Source organism: Bubalus kerabau, chromosome 15 (genome assembly GCF_029407905.1).
Source record: "Bubalus kerabau isolate K-KA32 ecotype Philippines breed swamp buffalo chromosome 15, PCC_UOA_SB_1v2, whole genome shotgun sequence".
NCBI classification, from domain to species: domain Eukaryota; kingdom Metazoa; phylum Chordata; class Mammalia; order Artiodactyla; family Bovidae; genus Bubalus; species Bubalus kerabau.
Genome location: NC_073638.1, coordinates 27372021 through 27386828, shown reverse-complemented (window position 1 = coordinate 27386828; position 14808 = coordinate 27372021). Strand labels below are relative to the sequence as shown.

Below are 14808 nucleotides of genomic sequence, written 5' to 3'. Positions count from 1 at the left end.
TTTACTAAGCAGTTTGAGCTCCACACTCCATATGATCTGATGAGATGAAAAAGGAGCATCCCACCTCATCCCAGGAAGATATCCTTTCCCTTGCAGCTACGTTCAACTAGGTCAGTCCTTTTGAGCCCTGACAGCTTGTGTTCCCTACACCCCAGGGAAGGGTTAACAGATTTGGGAGCAGGCCCCTTCTGGGGCAAGTCCCCTGGGAGGTGTCCCTTCTTTGCTTCTTCAATTGCATCAGGCCTCCATTCGCCTTTCTTCTCAGAGAACATCATGGCAAGCGTGGCTGCAGTTCTGACCTGGGCTCTGGCCCTCCTCTCACGTGAGTCTCCAACACTGCCTTCTCCGTGGAGGTGTGGGTGGACTGTTCTCCCTGGAGGTGTGGGTGGACTGAGGGGTTCCTGAGGGAGGAAACCCAGCCCCTGTTCACCCCCTCTTCACAGTGCTTTCACCCACGGAGGCACGGAGAGGCTTCTGGGACTACTTCAGCCAGAGCAGCGGGGACAAAGGCAAGGTGGAGCAGCAGCAGAAGCTGGCAAGAGAGCCCCCGTGAGTGGCCAGGGCAAGGGGTGCAGGAGAAGGGAGAAGACACCAGAGGGTGGGATGGCTGCTGCTGCCTGCTTCCTCAACCTCCCAGTACTCCCTGGGAAAAGAACATGCCTGCTGAGTTACTTTAGTCATCTCCAACTCTTTGCCACCCTATGGACCATAGCCCACCAGGCTCTTCTGTCCATGGGATTCTCCAAGAGAGGGTTACGTGCCCTCCTCCAGGGGATCTTCCCCACCCAGGGATCGAACTTGCGTCTTTTACATCTACAGTGGCAGGCGGGTTCTTTACCACTAGCGCCACCTGGGAAGACAACAGAGCGGTGCTAGTTCTGCCGGCTATCCTGGCGGTCCTGGGCTGTTTGGCACCCTCTGCCGGCAGCCGCCTCTGATTTCTCTATATCTGCTGCCTTCATGCCCGCTGGAACGTGGGACCAAGGAGCAGGGGAGGGGACTCCCGGTTGTAGCTTCCAGAACGAAAAGAATATGTGGGAGTCCAGGTGTCTCTGTGCACAAGGAATTGAGCAGTGTTGATTTGGATGTGTGCTGTTCAGATCATTGTTGATCTTTGCCACATTTGTAATTCCTGCCTTAGGAGTCGCCGTTGGCTTGGGACCACCGCCCTGCATTCCCCAGAGGATCAGTGAGCGATGTCTTTGGAGCAGAGGTGAGTGGGCTAGCAGACTGATGGCTCGATTGTCTGTCCTCTCCCCCAGGAGCCTGAAAGAAAGACTTGAGCCAGACCTCAGCGATATGGACAAGTTCCTGGAAAAGCTGGGCCCTCTGAACGGGCAGGGGAGGGAGCTTCCCAGGCTCCCACGCGACCCGGTGGGCATGTGGCAGCAGCTGCAGGAGGAGCTGGAGGAGGTGCGGGCGCGTCTGGAGCCCTACATGGCGGAGGTGCACGAGCGCGTGGGCTGGAACCTGGAGGGGCTGCGACGGCAGCTGCAGCCCTACACGGTGGAGCTGATGGAGCAGGTGGCCCTGCGCGTGCACGAGCTGCAGGAGCAGTTGCGCGTGGTCGGAGAGGGCACCAAGGCCCAGTTGCTGGGGGGCGTGGACGAGGCGCGGGGCCTGCTGCAGGAGCTGCAGAACCGCGTGGCACACCACACCGGCCGCGTCAAGGCGCTCTTCCACCCCTACGCCGAGCGCCTGGTGTCCGGCATTGGGCACCACGTGCAGGAGCTGCACCGCAGCGTGGCGCCGCACGCCATAGTCAGCCCCGCGCGCCTCAGCCGCTGCGTGCAGATGCTCTCCCGCAAGCTCACGCTCAAGGCCAAGGCGCTGCACGAGCGCATCCAGCAGAACCTAGACCAGTTGCGCGAGGAGCTCAGCGCCTTTGCTGGCGCCCGCGGTGACGATGCGGAGGAAGCGGCTCAACCGGATCCCCAGGTGCTGTCCCAGGAGGTGCGCCAACGACTCCAGGCTTTCCGCCAGGACACCTTCCGGCAGATTGCCGCCTTCACTCACGCCATTGACCGAGAGACTGAGCAGGTCCAGCAGCAGCTGGCGCCGCCTCCGCCAGGCCACAGTGCCTTTGCCCCTGAGTTCCTCCAAGCCGACAGAGGCAAGGCCCGGGGCGAGCTGCAGGCCCGCTTCGACGACCTGTGGGAAGACATCAACTACAGCCTTCGCGACCATAGTCCGGGCCATCGGGGAGAGCCCTGAGTGTCTACTTGTCCACGCGCTCTGGGGAGCCCACGATCTGAGCCTCTAACAAGATGCTATGTGCGTGTCAGAGGCCAGTCGGGCAGAGGGTGGAGGGTCTTGCACAGGATAGCTGAGGCCAACCAAAGGGCTGTCATCCTAGGCCTCGGGGCCTCCTGCAATTCCCCCATCTGGATGCATTACATTCACCAGGCTTTGCAAATCCGGCTTCCCGTGCTCATTTGGGAATCCTCCTGAGTTGCTCCATTCTGCGGTCGCGAGAGAGGGCAGAAAAGAGATACTCTATGTAGGAGCTCCTGAACTGTAAGCCTGTTGCCATGGTGCTGGAGGTCTGTGTCCCTTTATCCCAGGGTCTGGTTCTGATCACTTCTGGCCACCTGGTGGCCACAACTACAGCTGGTCCACAGAGAGGAACTCTTTTCTCCCCAGCGTTGTCATGACAGCTTCTGCTGGAGGAAGAGAAGGGAGAAAGAGAAGATGATAAGGGGAAACTGTGATGGGGTGTGTGTGTGTGTGTGTGTGTGTGTGTGTGTATCTCTGCTGGCTGATGCTGGTGGGGCCAAATGGTGTGGGTTGTGATGGGAGGGAGGTGAGCCTAGCCTGGATTTCCTGATATAACACTACATCTAAACAGTCCACCGAGCCCTCCAAACTATGGGGACTTCTTAAACTCTCTGGGGAGCCTACTGTGTGCCCTCCCCATCTCTGGCCCCTCCCTCCTGACTTCCAGGTGGAAGTCTAGACTTCTGACACAAGTGAAATAGATGCTTATTATGATGGAAGCTTATTTGCCTGGTGTGACTCTCATTTGGACTGTGTCTGAAAGCAGTGGCCTCACCATTATCACCAAAGCACCCCATCACTCCCTCCAGTCCCTTGCTACTCTTTCTCATTGACCCCCTCCCAGTCCAGTTCTGTAGGAGGGCTGCTGCTCTGCCTGGGCTGACAGCTGTTTGTGCCTGGGCTAGAGACCCCTTGGGCTTCCCAGATGATGCTAGTGGTAAAGAACCTGCTTGTCAATGCAGAAGACTCGAGAGACGTGGGTTCGATTCCTGGGTCAGGAAGGTCCCCTGGAGAAGGAAATGGCAACCCGCTCCAGTATTCTTGCCTGGGAAATCCCCTGGACAGAGGAACCTGGTGAGCTACAGTCCTTGGGGTCACAGAGAGTTGGATGCAACTGAGCACACTAGAGACCCTTCCTTTGCACCTGCATGGTTCACCCATTATTGCAGGACAGTGTGCATAAGATACAGGCTCCTGAGGTGGCCTGTCTTTGTTGTCCCTGCTGTTCCAGATTTTGAATGGCCTCTTTTTTTGACAATGTCTCTTTTTGTGACTGACAATCTTCTCAACTGACAACCCTCAAAATCTTACATCCCCTCACCTCCACCATTCCCTATGTACAGATTCACCACCTGGGAGCAACCCAGCTCCTTGGAGCAACCCAGCTCCTTATAGCTCCCTGGGAAATCGAGGGGGGGTGAAGTGGAAGGAAGAGGAGAGGGTAAGCACACCCAGTCCTGTACCCTTGGGACGTCCTGGGCAGCATTCTTCCAGCTCAGCCTGCCTGGCACAGGGTTCTCACCGCCACACTCCCTCACAGCATGAACCCCACCTCAGTCTGGCCTCATAAGCCTGCAGATTGGACCTCGCCCATAACACCCTCGATTTAGCAACTGAACTGGGGGAAACGTGTCCAGGGAAAGTTTACCCCCAAAAGAAACCAGGCTGTTAGGAAACCAGGAGGGGTGAGTCAGCTGAGGTCCAATGTGGTGGGGATGACTGGGCAGGAGTAAAGGTGAAGGCTGTGTATTTGAGGCTGAAATTTGGGCAGGGGTTTACCTGGATAAAAACAGGGAGTGAGAAGAACAGATAGGTAGAGAGTGATCAAGGGACTAAGGAAGGGTGATCTAGAGCTGATGCAGCATGTGGCCCAAAGGTGGATCCAAGCAAATCCAGGTCGGAGTGCACCTCCTCGGGGATACCTATGGATGGCCAGGCCCCTTGTGGTCAAGGCTCTTGTAGTTAGACTTGTGGACCAATAGTTAGAACCTTATGCTACGGAGCTATTGCAAAGGATCAATAAAACTGTCCTGGGTCTGAGAGGACGCCCTGGGGGCAGTGACGCCGGAATTGAGGTGGAGGCAAAGCCTGGACCCGGCAGGCTTCGAAAGTCAGGACCGAATAATCCGGCAGCTGGGAAACCAGGCCGGATACGTCACCGAGAGGAGTCCGCGGCCTCTTTAAGAAGGGGCGGAGGCGGGAGGGTGTGGGCATAGTTGGCGGAAGTGCCGGAGGAAGGGGTGGGGCCAAGAGAGGGAGGCAAAAGCCGGAAGTCGAGGCCTGATCTTCGCGTGGTGATGTCGGCCGGTGGGGCTGTGGAGCCTGGGCTCCCGGCGGCGGCTGCCGCTCCCTCGGCCGCCCCGGCTCGGGATCCCGGGCCGGGGCACTTGTTCCGGCCTATCAGTGCTGAGGACGAGGAGCAGCAGCCCACTGAGATCGAGTCGCTGTGCATGAACTGCTACCGCAACGTGAGACGGGGGTGCGGCCGCGGGCGGCTGGAGGGTTGGGCAGAGGCGGGGAGGAGCGGGGGTCGGCGATCCTGCCAGGCTGGCCCAACTGGGGACCTGGAGGCGAGGCAGGCTTGGGGCTCAGTAGATGGGGGGTTGGGAGTTTCATTGGTACTCTCCTTAACTGTTTTCTGCTTCCTCAGGGTATGACGCGCCTCCTGCTCACCAAGATCCCCTTCTTCAGAGAAATAATCGTGAGCTCCTTTTCCTGCGAGCACTGTGGCTGGAACAACACGGAGATCCAGTCGGCGGGCAGGATCCAGGACCAGGGAGTGCGCTACACTCTGACTGTCAGGGCTCAGGAGGTGAGAGGGGCCCAGGGCAGTTACCCTGGTGTCCTAGGGAAAGCTTGGGGACTGGAGTCGGAGCTTCAGTCCAGGTGGTCAGACCTCAAATAAATCCACTTAAGTGTCCAAGCCTCAGTTTCCTCCTTTTAAAATGGCGTTGGTGCCATCATCTGCTCAGGTGCAGGAGGACTTGTGAACATGCTTTGTAAGATATCAAATGAAGCAGTAGTATCAGAAGGTATCAAATGAGCAGTAGTTTATGAATAGTACTCTAACCAGTTGGGTAGCTGGTTCACATCAAGGTGCTATTCCGCAGGAGCAGTCTGGACTGCCCCTAGTAGGGAGAAGAAAGAAAACAGCTGGGCTGGGGGCTCCTGTATTGTTAACTTCTGTAGACTGAAGGTTTTTCGTTCTGCCCAGGACATGGACAGGGAAGTAGTGAAGACTGACTCTGCCACCACAAGGATCCCAGAGCTGGATTTTGAAATTCCTGCCTTCAGCCAGAAAGGAGGTATATTTAAGAACAGAGTGTTTGTGCTGTTCATGCCTGGCCTGAATCTTACTGTCTTGCAAAAGTCTTGGTGCCAGGTGTAGTGACTTATGTATGGATTTGGCCACATCCTTTATCTTCATTGGTTTAACCTAAGAGAGCTTAGATTAAGTAGCTTAAGGTAGTATATACTGATAGTAACACTGTGACGTACTTATTACAAAATTGTCTGTAATAGTCACTCTTAACTAGAGGTGAATGGAACTTTGTTCCCTGCCTCCTTTATTTTATAGATGAAATCAAGGGCCAGATGATTCAGCGAACTTCCCAGGGTCATACCGGCACTTGATGGCAAAGCGAAGCCTGACCTGTCTTTTGTTCTTACTCACCAGCTCTGACTACTGTTGAAGGATTGATCAGCCGTGCTATCTCTGGCCTGGAGCAGGATCAGCCCACTCGAAGGGTGAGCTGGGGTTTTCTCATTGCAGCAGCTCAGGGAATAATTTTTTCTGTACACTTGTTCACCTTCCCATGTGGCTGAACTGTCTCTGACTGAATGCTGGAGAACTTTGAGGGGAAGTGAATGGTGATGCTATAGCTGCCTGGATGTTACATGTGTTGTACCCCTGTCCTTTCCACTTCCCCTCCTCCACTGTACATTGAGGCCTCTTCTCAGACACTGTACGCTTACCTCTGAAGAGCCTTCCCTAACACCCTTGGGTTTATCTGTGCTTCCTGAGTGCTCCATTGTGTCTTATATTTATTATGACATCTTATATATACGTATATATGTGAAATAATATAATTAAAAATTCAGTCATCTGTCTTCTTAAGTGGACAGATAAGACTCTAGTTTTCTTAAACAGAGCCCCATGAAAGGGTTCTTGCTTATTTACTGTTGTCGGTTACCTGGCACAAATGCCTGGACTGAATAGCTGAATGAGTGAGAAAAGGAGACTTGTCTGGCACCACCCACAAACTTCAAACTTATTTGCTACTTTTACTTATTTATTTTTTAAAATTAATTAATTTTTGGCTGCACTGGGTTTTCACTGCTGCGTGTGGGCTCTCTCTAGTTGTGGCAAGTGGGAGCTGCTCTTCGTTGTGGTGCAAAGCTTCTCATTGCAATGATTTCTCTTGTTGTGGAGCACAGGCTCTAGGTACATGGGCTTAGTTGCTCCACAGCATGTGGAATCTTCCCAGGCCAGAGACTGAACCCATTTCCTGTGCATTGGCAGGCGGATTCCTATCCTCTGGACCCCCAGGGATGTCCTTATTTACTACTTCTTATTGTGAAGCCCAAGTGTGTTCTCAGTTACACTAAGATGAGTTATGACTTCTTGTTGGACGTGATGGGGGCATAACTTCTATCACCAGGGCTGATCTTCTACTTTCTGTACCTGTCAGGCGAATGAAGAAGCCGTGGCTGAAAGAATTGATGAATTCATTGCCAAACTGAAAGAGCTAAAGCAAGTGGCCTCTCCTTTCACATTAGTGAGTATTGAGGGACTCCAGGTGCCCTAAACTTAGGGGAGGAGAGACCATTAAGACTGTCTGAGATCTTCCCGTGGTGCCTCAGTGTTAGATGGAGGATTGTATGTGATTTCTTGTTGTAACTGCTCACTCTTTACCCATGTTAGATCATTGATGATCCCTCAGGGAACAGCTTTGTGGAAAACCCACATGCTCCCCGGAAAGATGATGCCCTGGTGATCACACACTATAATCGGACTCTGCAGCAAGAGGAGATGCTGGGGCTCCAGGTGAGTGCATTGAAGAAGCGAAGAATGCTCTGGAATTACCTTGCACTGTGGATTACTTGGCGTCAGCTCTGTACTTCCCTTGACTAGGGCTTTGCTCTCTGACTTCCTTGTTAAAACCCACAAGGTGGCAGGTGACATAAGCAAGCCAGAGCATTTTCTCTCACCTCCAGGGGAGGCTGAGGTCCGTGTGCCAACATTTGATTTGCGTCTCTTCTACTTTAGGCAGAGGCACCAGAGGAGAAGCCAGAAGAGGAGGATATCAGAAATGAAGTGAGTCACATTGGCTCTTGTGGAGGAAGCAGTGGTGGGCTGAGACTGATACCATTCAGTATCTCTTCCTGACCAACAACATGGGTGGCCACCAGCGTACCAGTAGAATGTCTGTAGCCTGAGCAGGGTTCCCCTGCCTGGGAGGGCTCACCCTGCATCCCCATGTTGTGTTCCAGGTGCTCCAGTTCAACACAAATTGCCCAGAATGCAATGCTCCAGCCCAGACTAACATGAAGCTAGTTCGTATCTTTCATCGGGCCGTTGGGTTGCTCTTCATCTGACTCAGGCATGAACATTATACTCAGTCTGGAAAATATTTCCTTCAAAGAAAGCATATGCTTTATTCTGAGTGATGAGGAGGATGTTGCCTTTGATGAGACTGTGCACTTTGGCTTTTGGGTTCAAAGAGAGTATTAGGCCATGGTCTCTAGGCTCTTGCGTGTGGTCTGAGCCATGTTGTCACACATCGATGAGTGGGGATTGCTGTGGGTGGTGACCTTGGCCTCTTCTGGGGGCTTGTCTGATGTAGGCTTGTGATCTGTTTCCTGCAGTCCTGGGACCAGCATCTGTTTATGTGGGAGGTTTGGGTTTGTTCTTTCCCAGAGGGTGGTCTTGCTCTCCGTAGATTTCCTTAATTCCCTCTTCCAGAAATCCCTCACTTTAAGGAGGTTATCATCATGGCTACCAACTGCGAGAACTGCGGCCATCGGACCAATGAGGTGGGTGGGCTTTGTCATTTGGGAAGAAGCCTAACTTGAGGGTAACCCCTATTGAACTTTCTTCCTTTCTAAAGCTACTTAGGGTGAGGAGCTCTTGAAGCAACTAGAAATTAGCTTAGAGGAGAAAAGTTAGAAATAGCATAACTTGTTGAAGACATTCCAAGTTAGTTATATGGAAGAGAGAGACCTATTTTTTGACTCATCTCTCAGAGGGGTGAAAGTACAGGGAGGCAGATTTTGGCTTAATAATAAAACGCTTTCTGGGTCTGTCTGAAAATAGAGCGGTCTGCCTTGGAGGGTTGTAAATTCCCTTTTCCTGAGTGTATTCAAGCATACATTTTAAATTCTTAAACCAGAAAAACTATAAAGGGAATCTACCCATTAGATGCAGCTAAAGTCCCTTTCAACCTCGAGTCATTTTTTTCAAGGTGAATTCAGTTTCTTGGCAATCTGGGGTATGTTTTGGCAGGCTGCTGGTGCTAGGCACTCTGCTTCTGGCCAGCTCCCCCTGATTTCAGCATGGATGACTGCTGTCCTTGTGGGTATAGAAGGCACCGTCCTTGGAAGCCAGTAGTGGGCCTGAGTGGAGGTCCAAGCCTTTATCCCCTCCCCCTCCCCAGACTCCCTGCACTAGAGGAGGATGCGTCTCCTCTGCTGCTGCTGCTGACACTGTTACCATCTGTGCAGGTGAAATCTGGAGGAGCTGTGGAGCCCTTGGGCACCAGGATCACCTTCCACATCACCGATCCCTCAGATATGACCAGAGATCTGCTCAAGGTGACAGCCTGCATGGGGAAGTGACTCTCTTTCACACATGGCTCTGTGTCAAGGGGAAATTTGTCTTCGCCCAATCATGTCCTGGGGTTGTGAGGTACCTCTTTACTCCCTTGGGTCTGAGGATCCCTGAGTAGAGTTAATTGATGGTCGGAAGTGCAGATTCAGAAGGTGACCCAGGAGTGCTTTCTGATGACTTGGCAGCCTTTTGCCTCTAGTGTCTGTAAGGGCCCTTGTTTCTGGACTCTTAATGACAGGATGCCTGCCAGCTTGGAGCCATGACTCAGAATGTCCCCTTTTAAAGTTGGCTTCAGGAGTGAGTCTGGCTTTAATTGGAGATTCAGAGAAAACTGGGACAGCTGACTTTGTCCCCAAACTGTTACTGGTAGTATTAATTTGGCAGGACTCTGGTTAGCTTTCTCCAAGGGCTCCTGATTTAAAGCCTAATTTGATCTCTCACCTTGCAGTCTGAGACATGCAGTGTGGAAATCCCAGAGCTGGAATTTGAACTGGGAATGGCTGTCCTCGGGGGCAAGTTCACCACACTGGAGGGGATGCTGAAAGACATCCGGGAACTGGTGAGTGCCCTGAGGATAGCGCATGCAGCTTCACAGTGTGGCCGAGGGGGAACGGGCTCAAAGGCCTCAAAGGTCCTGGGTTTTGGAGCTGATAACCGAGGTTTCTTTATTTCTAAGCTGATTTGAGTTAAACATTATTTTGGATTATGACATTAAGTTTATGGAATAAAGTTCAGAGTGGAAAATCTCAGGCCTGACTCTGGGCTGATATAGATATTTTTTGGTTTTGAGTAAGTCATTTATTTCACTGTAAGATGGGGGGACGAGGGTCCTTCTAGTGCCTGAAACTCCTGAAGATACATGTATATGTATGTGTTGACGTAACCCATATATTTGTTCTCTTAGTGAATCATTTCACTTAATTCTCAGTTGTTAGGTATTTTGTCTTTGTAATTGAGCTTTACTTTGTGCTTCTTCAAACAAGGACTAGAGTTCATATTTAAGAACCTTTCTATAGCTTTTGTTTCATGTTGCCCATTATCACTTTGGCAGATTAATCCACACAGTCTTAGGAGTGGCTGCCTAGGTCAGAAGGTGGTGTAGAATAAATAGACACCAGACCTCCCCAGCGGGCATCCCTGGTCTCCACCCCTCCCCGCCAGCCCCCCGCCTCCATCAGGTTTATGGTTAAACCTAACAAACGGTGAGCCAGTATTCTAGCAATTTGGATGCCATCTCTTGCAGGTAACCAAGAACCCTTTCACACTGGGTGACAGCTCCAGTCCTGGCCAGACGGAGAAACTGCAGGAGTTTAGTCAGAAGCTGGACCAGGTGAGAGGACTGGGTGGCCAGTGTTTACGGTCCTGGGGTTCCAGTGAACAAGCAGGAGGCTACACACCCCTTCTTGCCACATACCAACATCTAACATGTTGCGAATTCTCCTGTTTCTGATATCCCACGCCATCTCCTTTCTTGGTTTTCTCCTCTTTTTTGTTAGAGCATCTTTTCCAGTAGCATCATGAAAAAGTACATGGGAAGTAGAATTCCTGGGATTTTGCATGTCTGAAACTTTCTTTATTCTACTCTTGTACTAGCTGAATGGCTGGGGATAGAATTCTGGGTGGAAATAATTTTTTATCAGAATTTCTAAAGTCTTCCAATTTCCTGCTAATGTCTTTCGGTTTCTCAGTTTGGCTGTTGAGAGGTTGGAAGGCATTCTGCTTCCTGATCTTTTGTTTGTGACCTATCTTATGATACCTTTCTGTCTCCTGTGATGTGAAATTTCAGAATGTGCTTTGGTGTGGGTCAGTTTTTAACCACTGTTGTTAAGCACTTGGTGGGTTCTTTAAATTTGGAAAGTCATGTGGCTCAGTAGGGAGCTTGTAAAAAATGCTCTATTGCTTCTTCTCTGTTCTCTCTTTCTGAAATCTCTGTTTTGGATGTTGGACTGACTTGTCTGGTTGTCTGTAATTTTTTTTTTTTTTGGTCCTGTTTTTGTTTATGTTTGCTCTACTCTCGGAGAATAATTTTCCAGCCCTTTAATTAAGTTTTTCATTTCCACTGACATTTTGATTTTCCAAGTGGCTTTTTTTGGTCTTTCAATACTTTCTGCCGGTTTTTTTTTTTTTTTTTTTTTTTTTAAATAGCATCCTGTTGTATTAAGGAGGTAGTATTTTTTTCTCTTTGAGAATATTAGTATTTTTTTCTTATGTTTAATTTTCCTTGCATAGGTTCCATTTCTTCCTAAGTTTTTTTCCCCCCACCCCCATTTGATTTCTATCTTTCAGTGTTAGGGGCTTTGCTCAGATGTCGATTTAAAAGTAGAGGACTAAACCACCTGAGTGGGGTGAGTCTTGTTGACATTGGGTCATTGGAGGGGATTCAGCTTAGCCATTTTGTTGAGGTGACTCCAATGCTTGAGTTGTTAAGTGTTTCCTCTTGGGCTGGTCAGATTCCCAGCAGTGCCTGTTCCATTTCCTGGCCTGAGGGTGAAGGCTTGGCTGGCAGTGTTCTGAGAGCCCAGTGTGGGAACAGGGCTAGGGGTGTGTATGTTTCCAATAAGGCTACATTCACTTAACTTCCTGGTCTTGATGCCTTCCACCCTACCCTCCACTGGGGTCAGCGTCCCCCAGGCCATAGTGCTCTGTGCTCACTTCTCCACCTCATCCTCTATCTGCTCTTGGGATGGAGGAAGGACAATTGTTGATCTGTTTGGGGTGAGAGAGGAGATAGGGATGTTTCTTAAATAACTGTCAAAGACTCTTATTTTAGATCCTCTCTACTCCACCTCTAGAAGTACCTTCATTTCACTAGTTCTTAAAACTTTGGGGGATTCTACAGTGTAAATTAGGTTGCTTGTAAATTAGGCTGGCAGACACAGCTCTTTCCTGCAAGGAGCTATGTAAGATTTACACGATCATCTGAATTCTGTCTCCTTTAGATCCTCGAGGGTATTTTGAAGGCTCACTTTATCATGGATGATCCGGCAGGAAACAGCTACTTGCAGGTACAGTAGACCTTCCCTGGTATTTCATAGAGATGTCTTTTCTGACCTTCCTTAAATACATATCACTTCTCCAGAAACTGAGACACTCAATTCTAAATGAACTGCCTTTTATCAGGGAAACTTTTAGCAGAAATTGCAACATAAGGGAGCAAGGGGGGAGGTAGAAGGGACTGTGTGTCAAGAGGGAAAAAAGGAGACTCCCAGGTTCCTTCTTCCTCTAGTCTAGCTGGAGTCCCAGCTCTCAGTACAACATGGAGTTTTCATTTTGTAAATCTGGCTGTAGAGTGAGAAGTGGTGCCTCATCCAGAGGCCAAGATGGGAAACTTAAAGCTGACAAGGGAGATACTCTGGTGATTGATAGTAACTTTAAGTAGTTATTATGGATCAGGCAAAATTTTCTAAGATTGCTCCACAATTAAGAGTATGCTACCTTCTTTGTAAGAAGGTGCAGATAGAAAGTTTTTCTCCCTGCAGTCCCACTCCCAGCCCATGTGAGGTCTGTTGCTGCCCATGAGTTGACCCTAGTTGTTGGGTGTTGAAGGCCCTTTGAAACAATGAAGGGAATTCCCTGGTGGTCCAGTGGTTAGCACTCTGTGCTTCCATTGCAGGGGGACATGGATTCAGTCCCTAGTTGGGGAACTAAGATCCTGCATGCCGCTTGGCAAACAAAATAATAAAAACTCATTAAGGTCTTGATAAAGTGGAAATTTGGAAGTTGCCAGGGGGAGGGGGGATGGGAGGATGGCAGAGGCACTGATGGTCTGTTCTTGGCCTTGCAGAATGTGTATGCACCTGAAGATGATCCTGAGATGAAGGTGGAGCATTATAAGCGCACATTTGACCAAAACGAGGAGCTGGGGCTCAACGACATGAAGACTGAGGGCTATGAGACAGGGCTGCCTGCCCAGCGGTAGCAGTGGCGGTTCCTGGCCAGCCTCCAGTGCTACTCAGACGACGGGGTTATTTATTGCTTTTGGAAAAGGCTGGAGTTGCCCCCTATGAGGCCTGGCCCGTGCAGGGAGGACACTCGGTCTAAGTTGGAGACCTGGGCACACTTTCTGAACAGTTTGTGATGGAAATACAAACGTCTTGGGTTACTTGACCTTACTTTGAAGGATTTGAATTGGCGTGGAAAGAAACCCAGAAATGAACCATCGGGCATGTGATTGTCACTTTTTTCAAGTCTTTACCCTCCCTCCACACAATGCTCTCTCATATAGGGCTGGAACTCTCAAGAGTTGGGAGGAAGTGGAAGACATCTACATCTGGAGTTTGGGAGTTGGGTTGGGTATATAAAATACTGACTTTCAACAGAGTCTCCTGACGGGAGGGAGTCTAGGACAGGTGAAGAAGTTCTCATTAAAATGGTGGCACTGGCCTCTGAATTCACTCTGTCCTTGTTTGATGTGCTGGTAGAATTCAACCTCCTGAGAAAATTTTCTCTAGTGGAGCAACTGTAACTTGGGGAGTGGAGCTAGCATTTCATTCACTCCTTCAGTAGGTGTTTGAGTGCTTGCTTTGTGCCAGGTACATCATAGAACTGAAGAAAATAAAGCTCTGCTTTCATGGAGCTTCAAGTGTAGTGGGGAGAGTTGACAGAACGGGTCGGGGTCAGGGCATTTGCCTCATTAGATGGAACTGCAGAGAAAGGGCCAACCAGGGATTGAACCCATGCCCCTCTTTGGTCATGCCACTGGTTGTAAATTCATTTGATCCTTGAGCCCTGTGAGGTAGGCTTAAGACCTGAGCTTGGTCTTGTTAGGCTAAGGCTTGGTAGTGAGTAGAATGGTTAGAGGTGAACTGAAGACAGAAATGGGCAGGAGGTGATGGGGTTGAGAGGACTCTAGTGGTAACGTTCCTGGAGCAGAACGGTGAGACTTTCCCAGTGCCTACTGACACCAGGGAGGACGCTGGGCTGTGGAGTTCAGCTGGAGATACATTAAAGTAGACTAGGTGCCAGGGCGGTGTTGTGAATGGACCTTTGGGGCCTTCCAGCTAGTGAGGCCCTATCAATCCAGTGCCCCCTTCTCACAGGCCCTAAGAGACTCAGCCTTGTTTTCCTGGGCCTGTGCTGTGACCACTCAGTATTCCAGTGGTTTAAAGTTCAGGCCTCAAGGCAGTAATCTCAAACCTGTTCTATCATGTATATTTTTTTGAACCTGTGTCCCAAGATATGTGTTTTTATTAAGTATAATAATGCCTTATTGACTAATATATCTCTCTTAAAACAGTGACCAAAAAATTGAGCATATGGTGAGATAGAGAAACTACATAAACTAACTTATTTTTCAAAAAATTTGGATTACCTCTTGCACCCCACTTTTTTAGTCTCTGATCCCAAGGGTCATATGTTCTGTGTGAAGTTGGGCAACTTAATCTCTCCAAACTTCAGTGTTCTCATCTGTAAGGTAAAGGTAATAAAACCATGTGAGAAATGTGAGGGTTAAATGAGATAATTCAAGTACAGCTCTTAAAACCTCAAGAAGAAAAATATTTCTAAACTTAAGTGTTAGAATTCATTCTTTCTGCTGCTGCTGCTGCTAAGTCGCTTCAGTCGTGTCTGACTCTGTCTCTAGCTTCTCTCTTTTGCCATGCTGAAAACATCATGGCTGAAAACATCAATAGATTTAGGTTCTTTTCATTGGGAAGAGTTCGCACAAAATCTAAGGACAACTGGTATCAAATGCGGGTAAGTTA

At 49.7% G+C, this 14808-nt stretch overlaps 2 protein-coding genes across 2 annotated transcripts; both read left to right on the top strand.

Moving 5' to 3' along the window:
- The first annotated feature begins 273 nt into the window (after positions 1-273).
- APOA5 (apolipoprotein A5) lies at positions 274-2983 on the top strand. The gene is made up of 3 exons (XM_055547543.1): positions 274-322; positions 444-549; positions 1263-2983. The coding sequence occupies exons 1-3, from the start codon at positions 274-276 to the stop codon at positions 2212-2214; spliced, it is 1107 nt and encodes a 368-aa protein (XP_055403518.1). The 3' UTR covers positions 2215-2983.
- Positions 2984-4510: 1527 nt separating this feature from the next.
- ZPR1 (ZPR1 zinc finger) lies at positions 4511-13496 on the top strand. Its single transcript, XM_055548179.1, has 14 exons — positions 4511-4745; positions 4928-5089; positions 5492-5582; positions 5954-6024; positions 6969-7055; positions 7202-7324; positions 7547-7594; positions 7771-7837; positions 8243-8313; positions 9001-9090; positions 9555-9665; positions 10350-10436; positions 12046-12111; positions 12891-13496. Exons 1-14 carry the CDS (start codon positions 4575-4577, stop codon positions 13023-13025), a joined length of 1380 nt encoding a protein of 459 aa, XP_055404154.1. The 5' UTR covers positions 4511-4574; the 3' UTR covers positions 13026-13496.
- Positions 13497-14808: the final 1312 nt, after the last annotated feature.